The sequence below is a fragment of the Haliotis rufescens genome, unplaced genomic scaffold (assembly GCF_023055435.1).
Source record: "Haliotis rufescens isolate VD_foot unplaced genomic scaffold, xgHalRufe1.0.p SCAF_6, whole genome shotgun sequence".
NCBI classification, from domain to species: domain Eukaryota; kingdom Metazoa; phylum Mollusca; class Gastropoda; order Lepetellida; family Haliotidae; genus Haliotis; species Haliotis rufescens.
This window is the reverse complement of record NW_025964334.1, coordinates 32,062,024-32,080,913: the sequence shown is the minus strand read 5'-3', so window position 1 is coordinate 32,080,913 and position 18,890 is coordinate 32,062,024. Positions and strand designations below refer to the sequence as shown.

The following is an 18,890-nucleotide window of genomic DNA, read 5'->3' as shown; positions in this document are numbered from 1 at the left end:
CAGACCCGTGCTCGTGGATTTCAATGAAGTGGTAAACAGCTGAGACCTGCATCACTTCGGGCTTTCCTCCCACATTAAGCTGACTCGCCGCGATATAACTGTAATACTGTTAAAAGCATGGTTAAACCCAACTCACTCACTCTTTATTGCTTCTTGCAAATGGTGGCTAAGTGGATTGGTTGGTGACTGCATGCCATTGTATCCCAACAGCATGGGATGATCTCATATTGCCCTCTGATTTCTCTGGTCCAGGCTAGATTATTTAGAGACTGCTGTGATATTGCTCGAGTGTTGAAGACTCAGCATGTGTTCGATACTGATAAAAGCATGTTACCACGATTGACTCACCAAATGTCTGAACATATAGAAAACTCATTTCAACATACTTGAATATTTTGTCACAGTGTTGTGTGTTTGTGTTGACAGGTTATCTGCGACTGGGCTGTATGGCTCGAGACAGAGGTCAGATCTATGAGGCATCAGATTGGTTCAAGGAAGCTTTACAGATTAATCAGGTGAGAATGAATTGCAAAAATTCAAATTGATTTTTTGATCTTCATTTTATCAGTCCCAGCAGGTTTGCAGCGTTAAACCCCATTTCACCCTCACTTCACCCCACCTCATGTCACCTCACCGAAAGAGATGTCTATGTGGAATGGATGATGTTCTGGTTAATTCCATGATGGTGTTGTTCATAGCAGTAATCCCTAGACATCTGTCCTTTATATACTCAGACCGCCTCCATGGTCCAGTGGTAGAGCTTCCGCCCGGAGAGCGGAAGGTCTGGGGTTCGATCCCTGACCGCGTCATACCAAAAGACGTTAAAAGATGGTACTTGTTGTTACCCTGTCTGGCGCTCAGCATCAAGGGGCTAAAACAAGGACTTGTCGGCATGGAGTCAGTATACTGTGTCTGAGTAGGGTATTCATGTTAAACTGCGGCATGGTATCTCAGTGAGCTAGCACTATAAATCAGCATCAGTTCGGATAAGTACAAGCAGCCACACACACACACACACACACACACGTTCATGCACGTCGCTATATAAGTGCAATAATCTTGGACGCGACGTTAAACCCCATTTCACCTCACCTTTATATACTCAACATTTGAAAGGGATACTGGACTATTTCATACTATTATTAAACTAGAGGACAGGTATGTAACTTTAATGAAGTTGAATATGCTCCTGTTGCATGGAATTATTGGATCTGATTTGTATGATGCCATTTCCAAGCAGCCAATCACACACAAGTCCCACACTCAGAATATCCCTGTCAGATATGGAGTACTATATACACTTGGAATCTTGGTGAGTGCGGTGTTAAACAACAAACAAAACAAACAAAACAAATGTAGAACTGATCATCTTTATTCAGGATCATCCTGATGCGTGGTCGCTGATCGGCAACCTCCATTTGGCTAAACAAGAGTGGGGGCCTGGACAGAAGAAGTTTGAGCGTATCCTGCAACGGCCTGGTACGAAGGATGATGCCTACTCCCTGATTGCCCTCGGCAACGTGTGGCTGCAGACTCTTCATCAACCAATGAGAGATAAGGACAAGGTAGGACCCAGTATCTTAACACCCTGTGTTGTGGTTTTGGGGCAAATAGCTCCCCAGTAACCCTTGCTTGTCACAAGAGCTGACTTGGGTGGTTCAGGTGTGGTGCTGGTAAGAATATAGGTCCCCAACAACCTATGATGGTTGTAGGGGGCATCTTAATGTATCAGGTGGTCAGGTTTGGTGACTTGGTTGCATTTCGTCATATCTCAATAGTGTGAATCGAAGCTCATGATGTCAGTTACTTGATTGTCTGGTCCAGACTAAATTATGTACAGACAATACAGCTGGAATAATGCTGAGTGCAGTATAAACAGTGAACAGAACCAAAGAGGATGTGTGACCTGGGCCATTATGATGTTGATGCTGTTGATCGCTCCTCCTATTTACAAGGCACAGTGCTGATAGCAAAGTAGCATTATACATCATTCATTTGTATTTAATTGTTAGTTAATTGAGGTGATCTTGATTGAAACAAATCTATGTGATGTTGGACTGGAGGTCAGTCTGTTTCTGTTATCAACTGTTTATAGTTCAATTTTCAAAATGAGAATTCAAAGAGAGATAGCAAAAATGAATTGTCAACTTTAAGGAGATAGATGACCAAATTGGCCAAAAATAACCATGTCGGGTGTGAAAATAGTATTAGGCTGTGTCCTGTTGATAAAGGAACTCAGTCATTATGAAATATTGCCGTGTTTTTGCTGGACCGATTTGGGGGCTTCATCTCGTGATGTACATGATGCAGCCTGGTGATCTAGGATGACTGAAAAACACTCTCTGAGAACTTTTATCCAGTATTTACCTGTTCCCATGTACAAGACATGCTATGTACATGATCCTGTCACTACGGAACTGAGAGACATGAAATCTATGTTGACTCCAGGAAAAGCGTCACCAGGACCGAGCCCTCGCCATGTACAAGCAGGTCATGAGGAATGATTCTCGCAACATCTGGGCTGCTAATGGCATTGGTGAGTAGCACTGTATGTTTCACCCTATTTAAGAAAAAAAAGACGAGTGGAAGTTGTTTATCATACAATAAAACACTGCCAGGAGATTAAACCTTGCAGTGTGTTTATTATTAATAATGTTGACTCCCTGAATAGAATCCGACCTTGGAAATGTCGGATAAGCCAATTTACGTTAAATCTGGTGTTTCCCTCATATTTGATTTTCTGTACATTTTCTCCCAATACCGATTGTCATATCTCTCCCATTTTGGATTCGAACTTTTGGCCACTGCTTAGCCCAGCTACATCTATGAGGAATAACTTTCTAGACACCTCCCCCTCAAAAATAACATTGTCCAATATATGGTGTCATCAAGTTGTGAGCGGATATTCGAATCTACAGGAATGACATCAGGATAGAACAATGTTTTATCATGAAACCTACTCGTACCATGCTTCTTTCTTCATTGTTCTTTGAAATGTATCTCGTGGGTGTCTGATATTTCTAAATATGACAACTCAGTCCTTGAAAAAATCCATGGGGATTATAGCAGGAGTCCCCATCTCTTCATGCTAGTCATAAGAGCTGACATAAAGGATCATCACAATCAAAGGCTAGAGTGAGTTGGGTTTTGACAGCACTACAGTCATATCACAGCGCACCAGCTTAATGTGGGAGGAAAGCCCGAAGTGATGCAGGTCTCAGACGTTTACCCCTTTGGTGAAAGCCACGAGCACGGGTATGGTGCTGACAAACCTAGAAACATAATCGGGGCGAACCGGGATTCGAACCCACAATCATAGGTTTCTGGCGTGCCTAAGGGACATTACTCTGCACAGCGAATCACGGCGCCTTAGACGACTGGGCCACCCATGCCCCCATCAAAGGATAGAAGCTGGGTACAAGATAAATTAAGATGGTGTGATAATATTAACTTATTAATCTTCAGATCTAATGAAGATGATTAACAAATGAAGGCAATTATAAAGTACAAGATGTTTATTGATAACATGCTGTATTTGTCATCAAAACATGCACAAAACAATTGATTATCACAGGTTGTAACATAAATAAAGCACTATGCATATGAAATGGGGATGATGTCATACATGTGGATGTCCTTTTGAACACAGAAAGGTTTCCAGTAGCACTGCCGGGATCTCAGACATTATACAGACTTCATATGTAATATCATTGTCAGGTTCACAAATCCTTACACGGTTTGACATCATTCAGGTGATATGATTGTCCATATTTCACAACTGGAATATGCCAGACAGGAACTCCTCACAATGCTTGGCAGCAGCTACAGATTTGGCAGATCGGGGTCTCCTGGTTCTGTGTCTCTTGTTGGAGAACCACTTTCTGAGCTGAGAGAGTGTGATGCCTCCCTTGTTGGCCATGTCCTCAGCTTCTGTATGAGTGGGGTAGGGGTTGTTGAGATGCTCGTGGTACCACGTTTCCATCAAGATGATGGATTCAGGATTGAGGTTTCTGCTGGCAGGACGGGACCTCTTGTCTTGGTTCTCTAGGGTGTTCAGACTTCTCTCGATGTTGGTGAGGACCAGGTGGAGCTGGTCATTGTATCTGTTGGTCAGCCAGTTGTGGTAGTCCGTGGGGAAGAAACCATCTTGTAGACACTGCTGATGTTCCTTCTGAATAGATGACGAATGGAAGGCAAGGAAGCTGGATAGCTCCTTAATCTCTGCTGGGAACCTTGGCTGGAGTGACTGAAGTCTGTTTTCAAGAGCTGATTGACGGTCAGAGAAAAGGTTGTTGGGAGTCTTGGACGCTGGATCTGTTCCAAGGGTCTTGAATATGATGTCATCAACAGCTTTACCAATGTCTAATCTGGGGCAAGATGGCAGTTCAAAGTCGAGTGGCCGAGTTTCTGTGACTGGACTGGTGTCCGCAGATCTGGAAAGTTGGTGGGGAGGTGGAACTACTGGTACTTGAGCTGGCGGAGTCTGAATGGTAGGAACTGGTACTTGCTGGATGGGAACCAAACTGGCACTTGTCCTTGGTTGGATTGCAGGTAGAAAGGCTGGTACATTCGAAACCCCAACAGGATGAGTTGAGGTTACAAAGGGCGGACTTGGTGGCAGGAAACATGGACTTGATGGTGGGAAGGATGGACTTGGTGGTAGGGTGTAGCTGGAAGCCATGTAGGAGCCTGGTCTGAAGCTGGGAGTGTAGTACCTGGTGGAGCAGGGAGGGAAGAAACTGTAGGGGCTGGAGAAGCAGGTTGCCTGGAGGTATGTGGGAGATGACATCGGGTGGAGGCTGGAGAGAGTTGGCACATGGTGGTGGATGTCAGCAACTGGCAGTGTGAGGGATGACACACCACGTCTCTTGGGGAGAGGAGTTGATGTATGCAGAGGTGCTCCTGTAATAAAGAAAATATTGTAAGCAATGATATGGATATGAAATGAACATCAAACAATGAATCTTGAGGCATCATGGTGGTTAAACTGCTTATACAACCAGCTATAGATTAGGACTGGGTTCAGTATTCTTGGAATTGGATGTGATAGAGGGACTTGAAAATGTGGTATTGCATATTCAGGTTGAGCAGTGGTGTGGCATGGACATTATCCAAAGGCACGTTGACTAGAAGATTACGATGGAAACATCTCAAGGATATAACTACCAACAATAGTGGGTTCAAAGTGTTGTGAAGGGGATGTGATAATTTAACATACAATTTCAGGAAGGACTTACCAATACCAGAAGTGATCAGACAGGCTTCATCAGCAGTAATTTTGAAATCAGCCATCTTGGATTTGAGAACAGTTCACTTGTTAAAGGTTCTGAGGTAGCTGTGTCTCAACAGACTCAACAAGTGAGATGTGCTCACCTTCCATCTGTGGAGTTTTATATACTCTACTCACCTCTCTGGCTTCATCACCTCCAACCTCATTGGCTGTAAGGACTCTTTGATCCATGGCTTCTATTGAAACTTCCCATTTGATAAGCTGTGACCATGCTTTGATCTGTGGTATTACCAGCAGTGTATTGATAGTATTGTATAAACTCAATCAGTGATTCCCAGATTGGCTGTTTGTCAGGCTTAACTGTTTAGAGAACATACTCAGCTGTTGTTTCAGTTGATACTCAACAATGTTGTTAAAGCTGATGGGTGACTTGATTGTGTTTAAACCAAAAACACAAGAACCAATCACAGAGACATGGGATCAAAGGGATTAATGCAGGTGTAATTAATCAGAAATTAGCGTAGATGGGTTTGTGCTTTTGAACTATGTTGGTTTACATTAAAGTAAAAATTAGAAAAGCTTTTGCTATCTTGCAGAAATTCAGCCTTTACAGTCTAATTAAATAACTGTTTCATTTGGATAGCTAACTGTCCTTGAGACAGTCCATATATATTAACACTTTTACAGTATGCGACTTTAGCCACTAATCTGAAAGAGAGTCTTGTTAAATTCTGTTTCGTCTCGTGAGTGCTGAAATATTAGTCCATCTATTCATGATAATAACACTAAAATCAAGTGACAATATTGGTAAGGGCCAAATTTGGGCAAGTAAGGCTTAAAGAAAATAAAAGAATTGGTTCTCAGGCAATGGTTTATGAAAATATAATGCGGGTGGGCAGTGTCTTTTTTTTATTTTGGTTGTTGGAAACTAGTATGTTATCGACCAAACAGTTGTGTAACCAAATAAACAATTGTGTACAATCAAATGAAATGTGCTGTGAACTTAATGATGATGTGGGCGGTGCCTGAGAACCAAGACTTATCTTTTTTAGCCTAACCTCATTTTTTTTGGAAACAGACTACTTTATTCTGTTGAATATACAGCATGTTTGCCAAGAGACAAGTTTGTGTTTGAAGACTCAAAGTATTTGCACAGGCTGCCATTACATTTTATGAAAATACATATTTTTACATAATTCTATGTGTTATATAAATTAACACATTTACTGGATGGTTATGTTTAACTGTGGAATGAAATTAATAAATAAAATGTATATATGAAGCAGATGGTAGTCCTTTGGCATCATTAAGATCTATTTTACAATACCTTTTATGAAGCACATACATGTAAATGATGAAATCAGCCATGAAGATCTTGGTTAGAACTGGTCTTCAGCAACCCATGCTTGTTGTAAGAGGTGACTAATGGGATCGAGTGGTCAGGCTCGCTGACTGGGTTGATGCATGTCATCATATCGCAATTGCGTGGATCGATGCTTATGATGTCAATCACTGGATTGGCTGATCAAGACCGATTATTTACAGACCGCTGGAATGTTGCTGAGTGCGGCGCTAAACAACAAACAAACACGACATTATGAAATCATAGTTATACTAATAGTAATGGTACGTGAAATTAACACTATGTGGAAGTAGATTAGCCAGCCCTGGCCATTGTATATGCCTCTTCAGAATGAAGTTATATACCCAACGCCAAACGAAACACAAACCATAGAAAAAGAAAGCAGTATCTACATTAAGAAGAGATGTTTCCAATTGGACCACATAATGACAAAACTAACAGTCAGTCAAGTGCTACCACAGAGTGTCTTTATTCTTATCACATAAACTGCACATTATTTCCAAACTTTACACACTCATCCTGCACGAGACAAATGGTGCATCTTGAGTCATGGATCTTTGATGTTACATGTGGTGCGTCATGTGCATCAGTTCACACAACATACCAGTATGTTCGTTTGTTCATCGTCCAGTCTAATATCTCTTGAACATAAGTAAGTCTTCATATCTTATCCAACATGTAGGGTATTTGCGTTTCTTTTGGCAGTAAGTATATCATAACAGTGTGTACCTAGCATAATGCATTATATATGCAGACGAGAAAGGAAGGTATGATAGAGCACAAAATACATGTTTAAAATCATCATTAATGAAATGTTTGTGATATAAGTATGTATCTTGAGCTCATTCGTTTGTAATAGACGAAACTTTGTTAAGATGTTTATTATCATGATTTATATGAAGCAATGTGAAGTGTACTTTTGTAAACATGATATACTGGACAAACATATAAGAATAAGCTTGGACAAAGTGCTTCCCCACAATGTAACTGGTGGTTGAGGAATTAACTTTCTAACTTACATCTGCTTATAGTCTAGCTCTAACTTTCTCAGCTGCTTGTTTAATATCTAGGTGGAGAATGGAAGGTAGGTGGCTCAATCCTCACGTAATTCCAAAAGATGATAAAAAAAGATACTTTTTGTTACCCTGTCTGGTCCTATGTATGAAGGGCATAAAACAAGGATAATTTGGGCTGGAGTCATATACTGTGTCCCAGTGGGTATCCATTTTAAACTGTGGCATGGTATCTCATTGGACTAGCACTATTAACCCTGCATAAGTCTGGACTAGTACAAGCAGCCACAAACATACATGAATGCATGTCACTATTTGAGTGAAATAATCGTGAACACGGTGTTACACCCAACTTTACTTGATGGTTAAATGGGTGGGCGGTGGGGTAGCCTTGTGGTTAAAGCGGTCGCTTGTCAATGTTTAATTAATTTTGTAAGGAAGAGGTATCGAAATAAGTTTTTTTTACCATGTTTATCATGTTTATGTTTACCAACTCATTGTCATTTTTCATTTTGAAAAAAATATGTTGAAGCCATATTGATTGCAAGAAAAAAATGACAAATGTTCCAATAACACAATTGCTTTACTCATTCTCGTATTTGATACAATTGCACTCAAAGGTCACCCTAAGCATCTTTGTGGTTGCTCTGTGACACATTAATGAAGTACATTCCTGGAAAGTAATGGTGGACAGTCAGACTTTGTCCAGATGAGGAAATTAATACTGAAATCAGCTTGGTACATTGATGCTGTGTTGCATGGACTGAACAATGGATATACTTCTGTCAGACTTGCCATCATTACCATATAGTATATCATTCATATTGTGTCTGTTGATAATGAGGATGTGGAGACAAATTAATGAACCCAGAGATGACAAACATGATGATGTTGGTGGTGGAATCACTACAATAGTTTTCTAGTTTTCTACAAATTCTGCTAGTACGATGAAGTGAAGTATTTTATTTTGATTAGTTGTTGGCGTAACTGTCAGATGCATCATACTTTAATCAAAGTGATTTTTTCCTATGTACTGCATGGTGTGAGTAAACCATCACAGGCATTGTCACATAGTTGGATATAGTCAGGTTTACAGATTTGAAGTTCAGTTGATGCAAAGTGAAGGATTATATATTTTTGACTAAAGAATACAGTGAATGATGCAAATGTTGATTGCTATTTTTGTATTGTACTAATTTTAGACACCAAGTATCCTGAGATATTCCTAATTGCTTCACATTGTGCAAAATATGAGATCATATGTCAGGTATTAAGTTGTACATCAAACTATGATTTTCATGATGATGTCCTTATAAACGTGATTGACCGTTTATTGAATATTTGCTCATATAGGTCATTTATTGAGTATATTTTCATAAACATGATAGGACATTCTTTTGAATATTAGCTCACAAACAGGATAAGCCATTTATTAAATATTTGCTCTTAAACATGATAGGCCATATATTGAGTATACTTTCATAAACAGGATCGGCCATTCTTTGAAAATATTTTCATAAACAGGATAGGCTGTTATTGAATATTTGCCAACAGGATAACAGAATTTAAAAGCGCTGATACTGATTGACTTTTTAGAGGGTTCATCTGACTGATCTTTGATGGGGTTGTCCCCAGATCTTCGTGCAGATAGATAATGTAATGGAATGAAATATCTGACTTTAGTGAGACTGGAGGATAAATTATTCCTGTATTACTTGAAGCACTTGTAGACAGCAACATATTGGTGCTAAAAGCTAGTTAATCTGCATGTTTAATTTTGAAAAGAGAAGACACATTTTGTGACCTGGATGTGGTTGAAGGGTTGTAGGGAGGATAAAATGGGTATGCATTGACCATAATAACAAGATTAATGTGTCTTTATGATCACAAACAACAGTTTTGTATAATAGGAATTCCCAGCGGTTTCCATGGAATGTGAAAGTAGTCAATGTTCCATCATTTCTGGAGTATAGACTTGTGAAGAACACATGAATGGCAATACGTTTTGGTCATATGCTTATGAATGGAGGTTTTAGCCATGTGACTGTCCTCTTGTATGTCGGGGGGGGGGGAATCCATATATTGTATAAATTTAACAGTAAGAAAGAAAGAAGTCAAACAGAATGTGAATTTGTTGAAACATAACATATATTGTGTTTATAGAATTTATGCAGTATGAGGCTACAAGAAGCAATGATACTGTTGTCTCTTCTTTACACCCACTGGCACATGTGCAGTAAAAATGTGGCTGTTGATCGCTATTCATGAAGTAGTGATTGTCGATGGTATTTGATTTTCAGAGCATGGCTTAACTCATCTTATCATGTTTCAGGAAAAACTATTAACCTTTTCTTTCTATTACCATTTTTGACAAGTAAGCAACAAAATTGATGTGGCGCAATGTATGCTTGGAATTCATCAGTGCAGTGTTGTTAAACAGCTGTGTGTCTCAGAGATAAGAAGATATTTTGGAAGGTTCAATGGTTTATTTTCAGCCAACATAACAAGTCATACATCTCAACAATAGCACTAATTGTGTAAGAAGTGTGTCAATGTTCATGTCCTGCTTTGCCAACTGTATCAGCATTAACATGGTGGTTCATGTACAGATTGGCCAAAGCAAATATCCCATTCACAAAGAGTGTTTAACATAGCACTTGATTTAACACAGTTGCAGGTTGACAATAGCATACATCAATGTCATCAAACTGTCAGCATGACCAGTTGATTCTCACGACCAATAGCACCTGTGGTGAATCTATTTGTATAGCACTTGCAAATGTATCACAGTTGAATACCGACATGGGCAATCTCACGTGTCATGAAAGAAGTAAGTGTCATCAAGGTCAGTGGGTTCTCACAACTTTTAGCACTGTTGGTGTGGTCATCTAAATAGCACTTGTATCAGATTTCAGCAGTCTCAGATGTATTGTATAGTTGTCCATACTGTAGAGAACAAGCTATGCTTGAGGACTTGATTGAGAACTTGGCCTGGTGCTTCCTCTTGGCAATCTCAGTGAGGGATCGAGTGTTGCAATTGCGGATACGCTTGTTGGCAAACCACTTCCTGACTTGCTCAGTGGTGACATCTCCAGAACGGGCCAGGGCCTCAGTGACTGTTGCAGATGGGTAAGGATGATCTTGATGGGTTTGGTACCACGCCTCCATCAGTTTGATGGCACGCCGAGAGAGGGGAGCGCGTCGGCGAACACCTGATGTGAAATCTTGGTCTCTCTTCTCTAGCTGAGTCTTGTCCTCAAGAAGCCGCAGGCTCTTCTCTACTCTGTCCATGACCTGGAAGCAAATTATGAAGAATAGGTTAGAAATGCATCACTTGTGTCATCTAAATTATTTTAGGACTTTGCAGTTTACAGAGAATGGAATAGGCTTCTCTATGCCGGGAGAGGATGGAATATCTTTTTAATCTTCATACCTGGTGTCTTTGTTGGTCAAACTGGTTGTTGAGCCAGTCCCTGTAATCTTGAGTAGCACCTGAAGACAGCATCTGGACTCGCTCTATCTCGATGCTTGCAGAGTGATGACGGAACAGCCTGGATAACTCCTTGACCTGATGTTCAGCACTTGATTCCAGACGGCGAAACCTGCAAATAATGAAACCGTGAGATACATATATTCAAGAATATTCAAGGGTTATTCACAACAGTGGGGTTTCTTGGGCAGCATCCCATGAGCTGACTAAAATAGAACTGAAGACAATAGAACACTACAAAAATAGCCAATGATGTAACATACCTTGCAAGAATTGACATTTCTCGTGATGACACATCTTGTTGCCAACTCGGTATCATGGTCTGGAAGAGGCTGCTGGGGATGAGGGATGTAGAACTGCATTCAGAAGCTATCATCCGACGGAGGTCCGAGAAGAAGGGTTGATGGGGCATCTGGGCGGAGCAGGGTGGGACCTGAAGGTCTGGACTAGGTGGGAAGGTGACTGATGGCGGAGTGATCTGGGCAGCAGGGATGTAATGCTGCTGGTAAGGTGGTGAGACCGGATCATTCAGGAACAGCAGGGACTGGTTGGTTCTGTTGTCTGTCATCAGGTCCTGACTGGGGTAGGTTGGTGGTGGAGATTGCTGTCCGAAGATAGGAACTACAATACAAAAAAAACATATATGATGAACATGATGAATCATTTATTTATGTTTTTTCTATGTATGTTGGTTTATGTAAAGTGTTCAAGAGAACATGGACTTCAACTGGTCCTTCCATTAAAACTGTAAGGTGCTTGGAATTCTCAAAGACGCCCCTTAATTTCAAAGGCTGGTGTATGTCTATATATGAAGCTGGTTGATAAGCTGTGACCATGCTTTGATCTGTGGTATTACCAGCAGTGTATTGATAGTATTGTATAAACTCAATCAGTGATTCCCTGATTGGCTGTTTGTCAGGCTTAACTGTTTAGAGAACATACTCAGCTGTTGTTTCAGTTGATACTCAACAATGTTGTTAAAGCTGATGGGTGACTTGATTGTGTTTAAACCAAAAACACAAGAACCAATCACAGAGACATGGGATCAAAGGGATTAATGCAGGTGTAATTAATCAGAAATTAGCGTAGATGGGTTTGTGCTTTTGAACTATGTTGGTTTACATTAAAGTAAAAATTAGAAAAGCTTTTGCTATCTTGCAGAAATTCAGCCTTTACAGTCTAATTAAATAACTGTTTCATTTGGATAGCTAACTGTCCTTGAGACAGTCCATATATATTAACACTTTTACAGTATGCGACTTTAGCCACTAATCTGAAAGAGAGTCTTGTCAAATTCTGTTTCGTCTCGTGAGTGCTGAAATATTAGTCCATCTATTCATGATAATAACACTAAAATCAAGTGACAATATTGGTAAGGGCCAAATTTGGGCAAGTAAGGCTTAAAGAAAATAAAAGAATTGGTTCTCAGGCAATGGTTTATGAAAATATAATGCGGATGGGCAGTGTCTTTTTTTTATTTTATTAAACTAGTATGTTATCGACCAAACAGTTGTGTAACCAAATAAACAATTGTGTACAATCAAATGAAATGTGCTGTGAACTTAATGATGATGTGGGCGGTGCCTGAGAACCAAGACTTATCTTTTTTAGCCTAACCTCATTTTTTTTGGAAACAGACTACTTTATTCTGTTGAATATACAGCATGTTTGCCAAGAGACAAGTTTGTGTTTGAAGACTCAAAGTATTTGCACAGGCTGCCATTACATTTTATGAAATTACATATTTTTACATAATTCTATGTGTTATATAAATTAACACATTTACTGGATGGTTATGATTAACTGTGGAATGAAATTAATAAATAAAATGTATATATGAAGCAGATGGTAGTCCTTTGGCTTCATTAAGATCTATTTTACAATACCATTTATGAAGCACATACATGTAAATGATGAAATCAGCCATGAAGATCTTGGTTAGAACTGGTCTTCAGCAACCCATGCTTGATGTAAGAGGTGACTAATGGGATCGAGTGGTCAGGCTCGCTGACTGGGTTGATGCATGTCATCATATCGCAATTGCGTGGATCGATGCTTATGATGTCAATCACTGGATTGTCTGGTCAAGACCGATTATTTACAGACCGCTGGAATGTTGCTGAGTGCGGCGCTAAACAACAAACAAACAAGACATTATGAAATCATAGTTATACTAATAGTAATGGTACGTGAAATTAACACTATGTGGAAGTAGATTAGCCAGCCCTGGCCATTGTATATGCCTCTTCAGAATGAAGTTATATACCCAACGCCAAACGAAACACAAACCATTGAAAAATAGAGCAGTATCTACATTAAGAAGAGATGTTTCCAATTGGACCACTTAATGACAAAACTAACAGTCAGTCAAGTGCTACCACAGAGTGTCTTTATTCTTATCACATAAACTGCACATTATTTCCAAACTTTACACTCTCATCCTGCACGAGACAAATGGTGCATCTTGAGTCATGGATCTTTGATGTTACATGTGGTGCGTCATGTGCATCAGTTCACACAACATACCAGTATGTTCGTTTGTTCATCGTCCAGTCTAATATCTCTTGAACATAAGTAAGTCTTCATATCTTATCCAACATGTAGGGTATTTGCGTTTCTTTTGGCAGTAAGTATATCATAACAGTGTGTACCTAGCATAATGCATTATATATGCAGACGAGAAAGGAAGGTATGATAGAGCACAAAATACATGTTTAAAATCATCATTAATGAAATGTTTGTGATATAAGTATGTATCTTGAGCTCATTCGTTTGTAATAGACGAAACTTTGTTAAGATGTTTATTATCATGATTTATATGAAGCAATGTGAAGTGTACTTTTGTAAACATGATATACTGGACAAACATATAAGAATAAGCTTGGACAAAGTGCTTCCCCACAATGTAACTGGTGGTTGAGGAATTAACTTTCTAACTTACATCTGCTTATAGTCTAGCTCTAACTTTCTCAGCTGCTTGTTTAATATCTAGGTGGAGAATGGAAGGTAGGTGGCTCAATCCTCACGTAATTCCAAAAGATGATAAAAAAAGATACTTTTTGTTACCCTGTCTGGTCCTATGTATGAAGGGCATAAAACAAGGATAATTTGGGCTGGAGTCATATACTGTGTCCCAGTGGGTATCCATTTTAAACTGTGGCATGGTATCTCATTGGACTAGCACTATTAACCCTGCATAAGTCTGGACTAGTACAAGCAGCCACAAACATACATGAATGCATGTCACTATTTGAGTGAAATAATCGTGAACACGGTGTTACACCCAACTTTACTTGATGGTTAAATGGGTGGGCGGTGGGGTAGCCTTGTGGTTAAAGCGGTCGCTTGTCAATGTTTAATTAATTTTGTAAGGAAGAGGTATCGAAATAAGTTTTTTTTACCATGTTTATCATGTTTATGTTTACCAACTCATTGTCATTTTTCATTTTGAAAAAAATATGTTGAAGCCATATTGATTGCAAGAAAAAAATGACAAATGTTCCAATAACACAATTGCTTTACTCATTCTCGTATTTGATACAATTGCACTCAAAGGTCACCCTAAGCATCTTTGTGGTTGCTCTGTGACACATTAATGAAGTACATTCCTGGAAAGTAATGGTGGACAGTCAGACTTTGTCCAGATGAGGAAATTAATACTGAAATCAGCTTGGTACATTGATGCTGTGTTGCATGGACTGAACAATGGATATACTTCTGTCAGACTTGCCATCATTACCATATAGTATATCATTCATATTGTGTCTGTTGATAATGAGGATGTGGAGACAAATTAATGAACCCAGAGATGACAAACATGATGATGTTGGTGGTGGAATCACTACAATAGTTTTCTAGTTTTCTACAAATTCTGCTAGTACGATGAAGTGAAGTATTTTATTTTGATTAGTTGTTGGCGTAACTGTCAGATGCATCATACTTTAATCAAAGTGATTTTTTCCTATGTACTGCATGGTGTGAGTAAACCATCACAGGCATTGTCACATAGTTGGATATAGTCAGGTTTACAGATTTGAAGTTCAGTTGATGCAAAGTGAAGGATTATATATTTTTGACTAAAGAATACAGTGAATGATGCAAATGTTGATTGCTATTTTTGTATTGTACTAATTTTAGACACCAAGTATCCTGAGATATTCCTAATTGCTTCACATTGTGCAAAATATGAGATCATATGTCAGGTATTAAGTTGTACATCAAACTATGATTTTCATGATGATGTCCTTATAAACGTGATTGACCGTTTATTGAATATTTGCTCATATAGGTCATTTATTGAGTATATTTTCATAAACATGATAGGACATTCTTTTGAATATTAGCTCACAAACAGGATAAGCCATTTATTAAATATTTGCTCTTAAACATGATAGGCCATATATTGAGTATACTTTCATAAACAGGATCGGCCATTCTTTGAAAATATTTTCATAAACAGGATAGGCTGTTATTGAATATTTGCCAACAGGATAACAGAATTTAAAAGCGCTGATACTGATTGACTTTTTAGAGGGTTCATCTGACTGATCTTTGATGGGGTTGTCCCCAGATCTTCGTGCAGATAGATAATGTAATGGAATGAAATATCTGACTTTAGTGAGACTGGAGGATAAATTATTCCTGTATTACTTGAAGCACTTGTAGACAGCAACATATTGGTGCTAAAAGCTAGTTAATCTGCATGTTTAATTTTGAAAAGAGAAGACACATTTTGTGACCTGGATGTGGTTGAAGGGTTGTAGGGAGGATAAAATGGGTATGCATTGACCATAATAACAAGATTAATGTGTCTTTATGATCACAAACAACAGTTTTGTATAATAGGAATTCCCAGCGGTTTCCATGGAATGTGAAAGTAGTCAATGTTCCATCATTTCTGGAGTATAGACTTGTGAAGAACACATGAATGGCAATACATTTTGGTCATATGCTTATGAATGGAGGTTTTAGCCATGTGACTGTCCTCTTGTATGTCGGGGGGGGGGGAATCCATATATTGTATAAATTTAACAGTAAGAAAGAAAGAAGTCAAACAGAATGTGAATTTGTTGAAACATAACATATATTGTGTTTATAGAATTTATGCAGTATGAGGCTACAAGAAGCAATGATACTGTTGTCTCTTCTTTACACCCACTGGCACATGTGCAGTAAAAATGTGGCTATTCATGAAGTAGTGATTGTCGATGGTATTTGATTTTCAGAGCATGGCTTAACTCATCTTATCATGTTTCAGGAAAAACTATTAACCTTTTCTTTCTATTACCATTTTTGACAAGTAAGCAACAAAATTGATGTGGCGCAATGTATGCTTGGAATTCATCAGTGCAGTGTTGTTAAACAGCTGTGTGTCTCAGAGATAAGAAGATATTTTGGAAGGTTCAATGGTTTATTTTCAGCCAACATAACAAGTCATACATCTCAACAATAGCACTAATTGTGTAAGAAGTGTGTCAATGTTCATGTCCTGCTTTGCCAACTGTATCAGCATTAACATGGTGGTTCATGTACAGATTGGCCAAAGCAAATATCCCATTCACAAAGAGTGTTTAACATAGCACTTGATTTAACACAGTTGCAGGTTGACAATAGCATACATCAATGTCATCAAACTGTCAGCATGACCAGTTGATTCTCACGACCAATAGCACCTGTGGTGAATCTATTTGTATAGCACTTGCAAATGTATCACAGTTGAATACCGACATGGGCAATCTCACGTGTCATGAAAGAAGTAAGTGTCATCAAGGTCAGTGGGTTCTCACAACTTTTAGCACTGTTGGTGTGGTCATCTAAATAGCACTTGTATCAGATTTCAGCAGTCTCAGATGTATTGTATAGTTGTCCATACTGTAGAGAACAAGCTATGCTTGAGGACTTGATTGAGAACTTGGCCTGGTGCTTCCTCTTGGCAATCTCAGTGAGGGATCGAGTGTTGCAATTGCGGATACGCTTGTTGGCAAACCACTTCCTGACTTGCTCAGTGGTGACATCTCCAGAACGGGCCAGGGCCTCAGTGACTGTTGCAGATGGGTAAGGATGATCTTGATGGGTTTGGTACCACGCCTCCATCAGTTTGATGGCACGCCGAGAGAGGGGAGCGCGTCGGCGAACACCTGATGTGAAATCTTGGTCTCTCTTCTCTAGCTGAGTCTTGTCCTCAAGAAGCCGCAGGCTCTTCTCTACTCTGTCCATGACCTGGAAGCAAATTATGAAGAATAGGTTAGAAATGCATCACTTGTGTCATCTAAATTATTTTAGGACTTTGCAGTTTACAGAGAATGGAATAGGCTTCTCTATGCCGGGAGAGGATGGAATATCTTTTTAATCTTCATACCTGGTGTCTTTGTTGGTCAAACTGGTTGTTGAGCCAGTCCCTGTAATCTTGAGTAGCACCTGAAGACAGCATCTGGACTCGCTCTATCTCGATGCTTGCAGAGTGATGATGGAACAGCCTGGATAACTCCTTGACCTGATGTTCAGCACTTGATTCCAGACGGCGAAACCTGCAAATAATGAAACCGTGAGATACATATATTCAAGAATATTCAAGGGTTATTCACAACAGTGGGGTTTCTTGGGCAGCATCCCATGAGCTGACTAAAATAGAACTGAAGACAATAGAACACTACAAAAATAGCCAATGATGTAACATACCTTGCAAGAATTGACATTTCTCGTGATGACACATCTTGTTGCCAACTCGGTATCATGGTCTGGAAGAGGCTGCTGGGGATGAGGGATGTAGAACTGCATTCAGAAGCTATCATCCGACGGAGGTCCGAGAAGAAGGGTTGATGGGGCATCTGGGCGGAGCAGGGTGGGACCTGAAGGTCTGGACTAGGTGGGAAGGTGACTGATGGCGGAGTGATCTGGGCAGCAGGGATGTAATGCTGCTGGTAAGGTGGTGAGACCGGATCATTCAGGAACAGCAGGGACTGGTTGGTTCTGTTGTCTGTCATCAGGTCCTGACTGGGGTAGGTTGGTGGTGGAGATTGCTGTCCGAAGATAGGAACTACAATACAAAAAAAACATATATGATGAACATGATGAATCATTTATTTATGTTTTTTCTATGTATGTTGGTTTATGTAAAGTGTTCAAGAGAACATGGACTTCAACTGGTCCTTCCATTAAAACTGTAAGGTGCTTGGAATTCTCAAAGACGCCCCTTAATTTCAAAGGCTGGTGTATGTCTATATATGAAGCTGGTTGAAATTAAGTGGTTGGACTGGTTGGAGAATGGACTGAGTTGCTTCATTTAGCTGTTAACTGACACATTGACTGAGACTCACCTTCTGAAAATGTGGGAAGCTCCAGGAGATCGTACACAGAGAGGGCAGCAGGCGACAGACCATCGCTTGGTACAAAGGCCATCTTGTATTGACTGAATATGCTACTACTGAAACACTTGAGAACTGACTTGAGCTTGTAGTTGCAAGAACTGATGAGACATTGGTTTGTGCTGGTTTTTATACCCATGACCAGGATTTGTTTTTTTTTCTTTACTCTATATATACTCTTTGATCTTATAAGTGATGTGTTCATTAAAAATGTTAATCCTTCTTTGATTAGTTTGATGTTAATTGTTATCCTGATGACCACAGAAGCCAGTACTGTTTGACTTGTACAGATGATGTTGTTGTAAAGGATTAATCATTTGGCTCTGAGGTTGGTGATGATTGAGAGGGCTCTGTGAAAACACTGGTCAGAATGGCTTCGGCACAATCAGGCTCTCAGGAAAGATGTTGGTTTAAAGGATTAAGTGTATAG

The 18,890-nt window shown here is 39.5% G+C and overlaps 1 protein-coding gene across 1 annotated transcript in view; it reads left to right on the top strand.

Moving 5' to 3' along the window:
- LOC124119323 (RNA polymerase-associated protein CTR9 homolog) overlaps window positions 1–18,890 on the top strand; it is a 46,618-nt gene that overhangs the window by 18,294 nt on the left and 9,434 nt on the right. Inside the window, exons 14-16 of the mRNA XM_046481808.2 lie at window positions 427–515; window positions 1,380–1,565; window positions 2,449–2,536. Coding sequence (XP_046337764.1) covers window positions 427–515; window positions 1,380–1,565; window positions 2,449–2,536 — 363 coding nt within the window. The remainder of the gene's footprint in view (window positions 1–426; window positions 516–1,379; window positions 1,566–2,448; window positions 2,537–18,890) is intronic.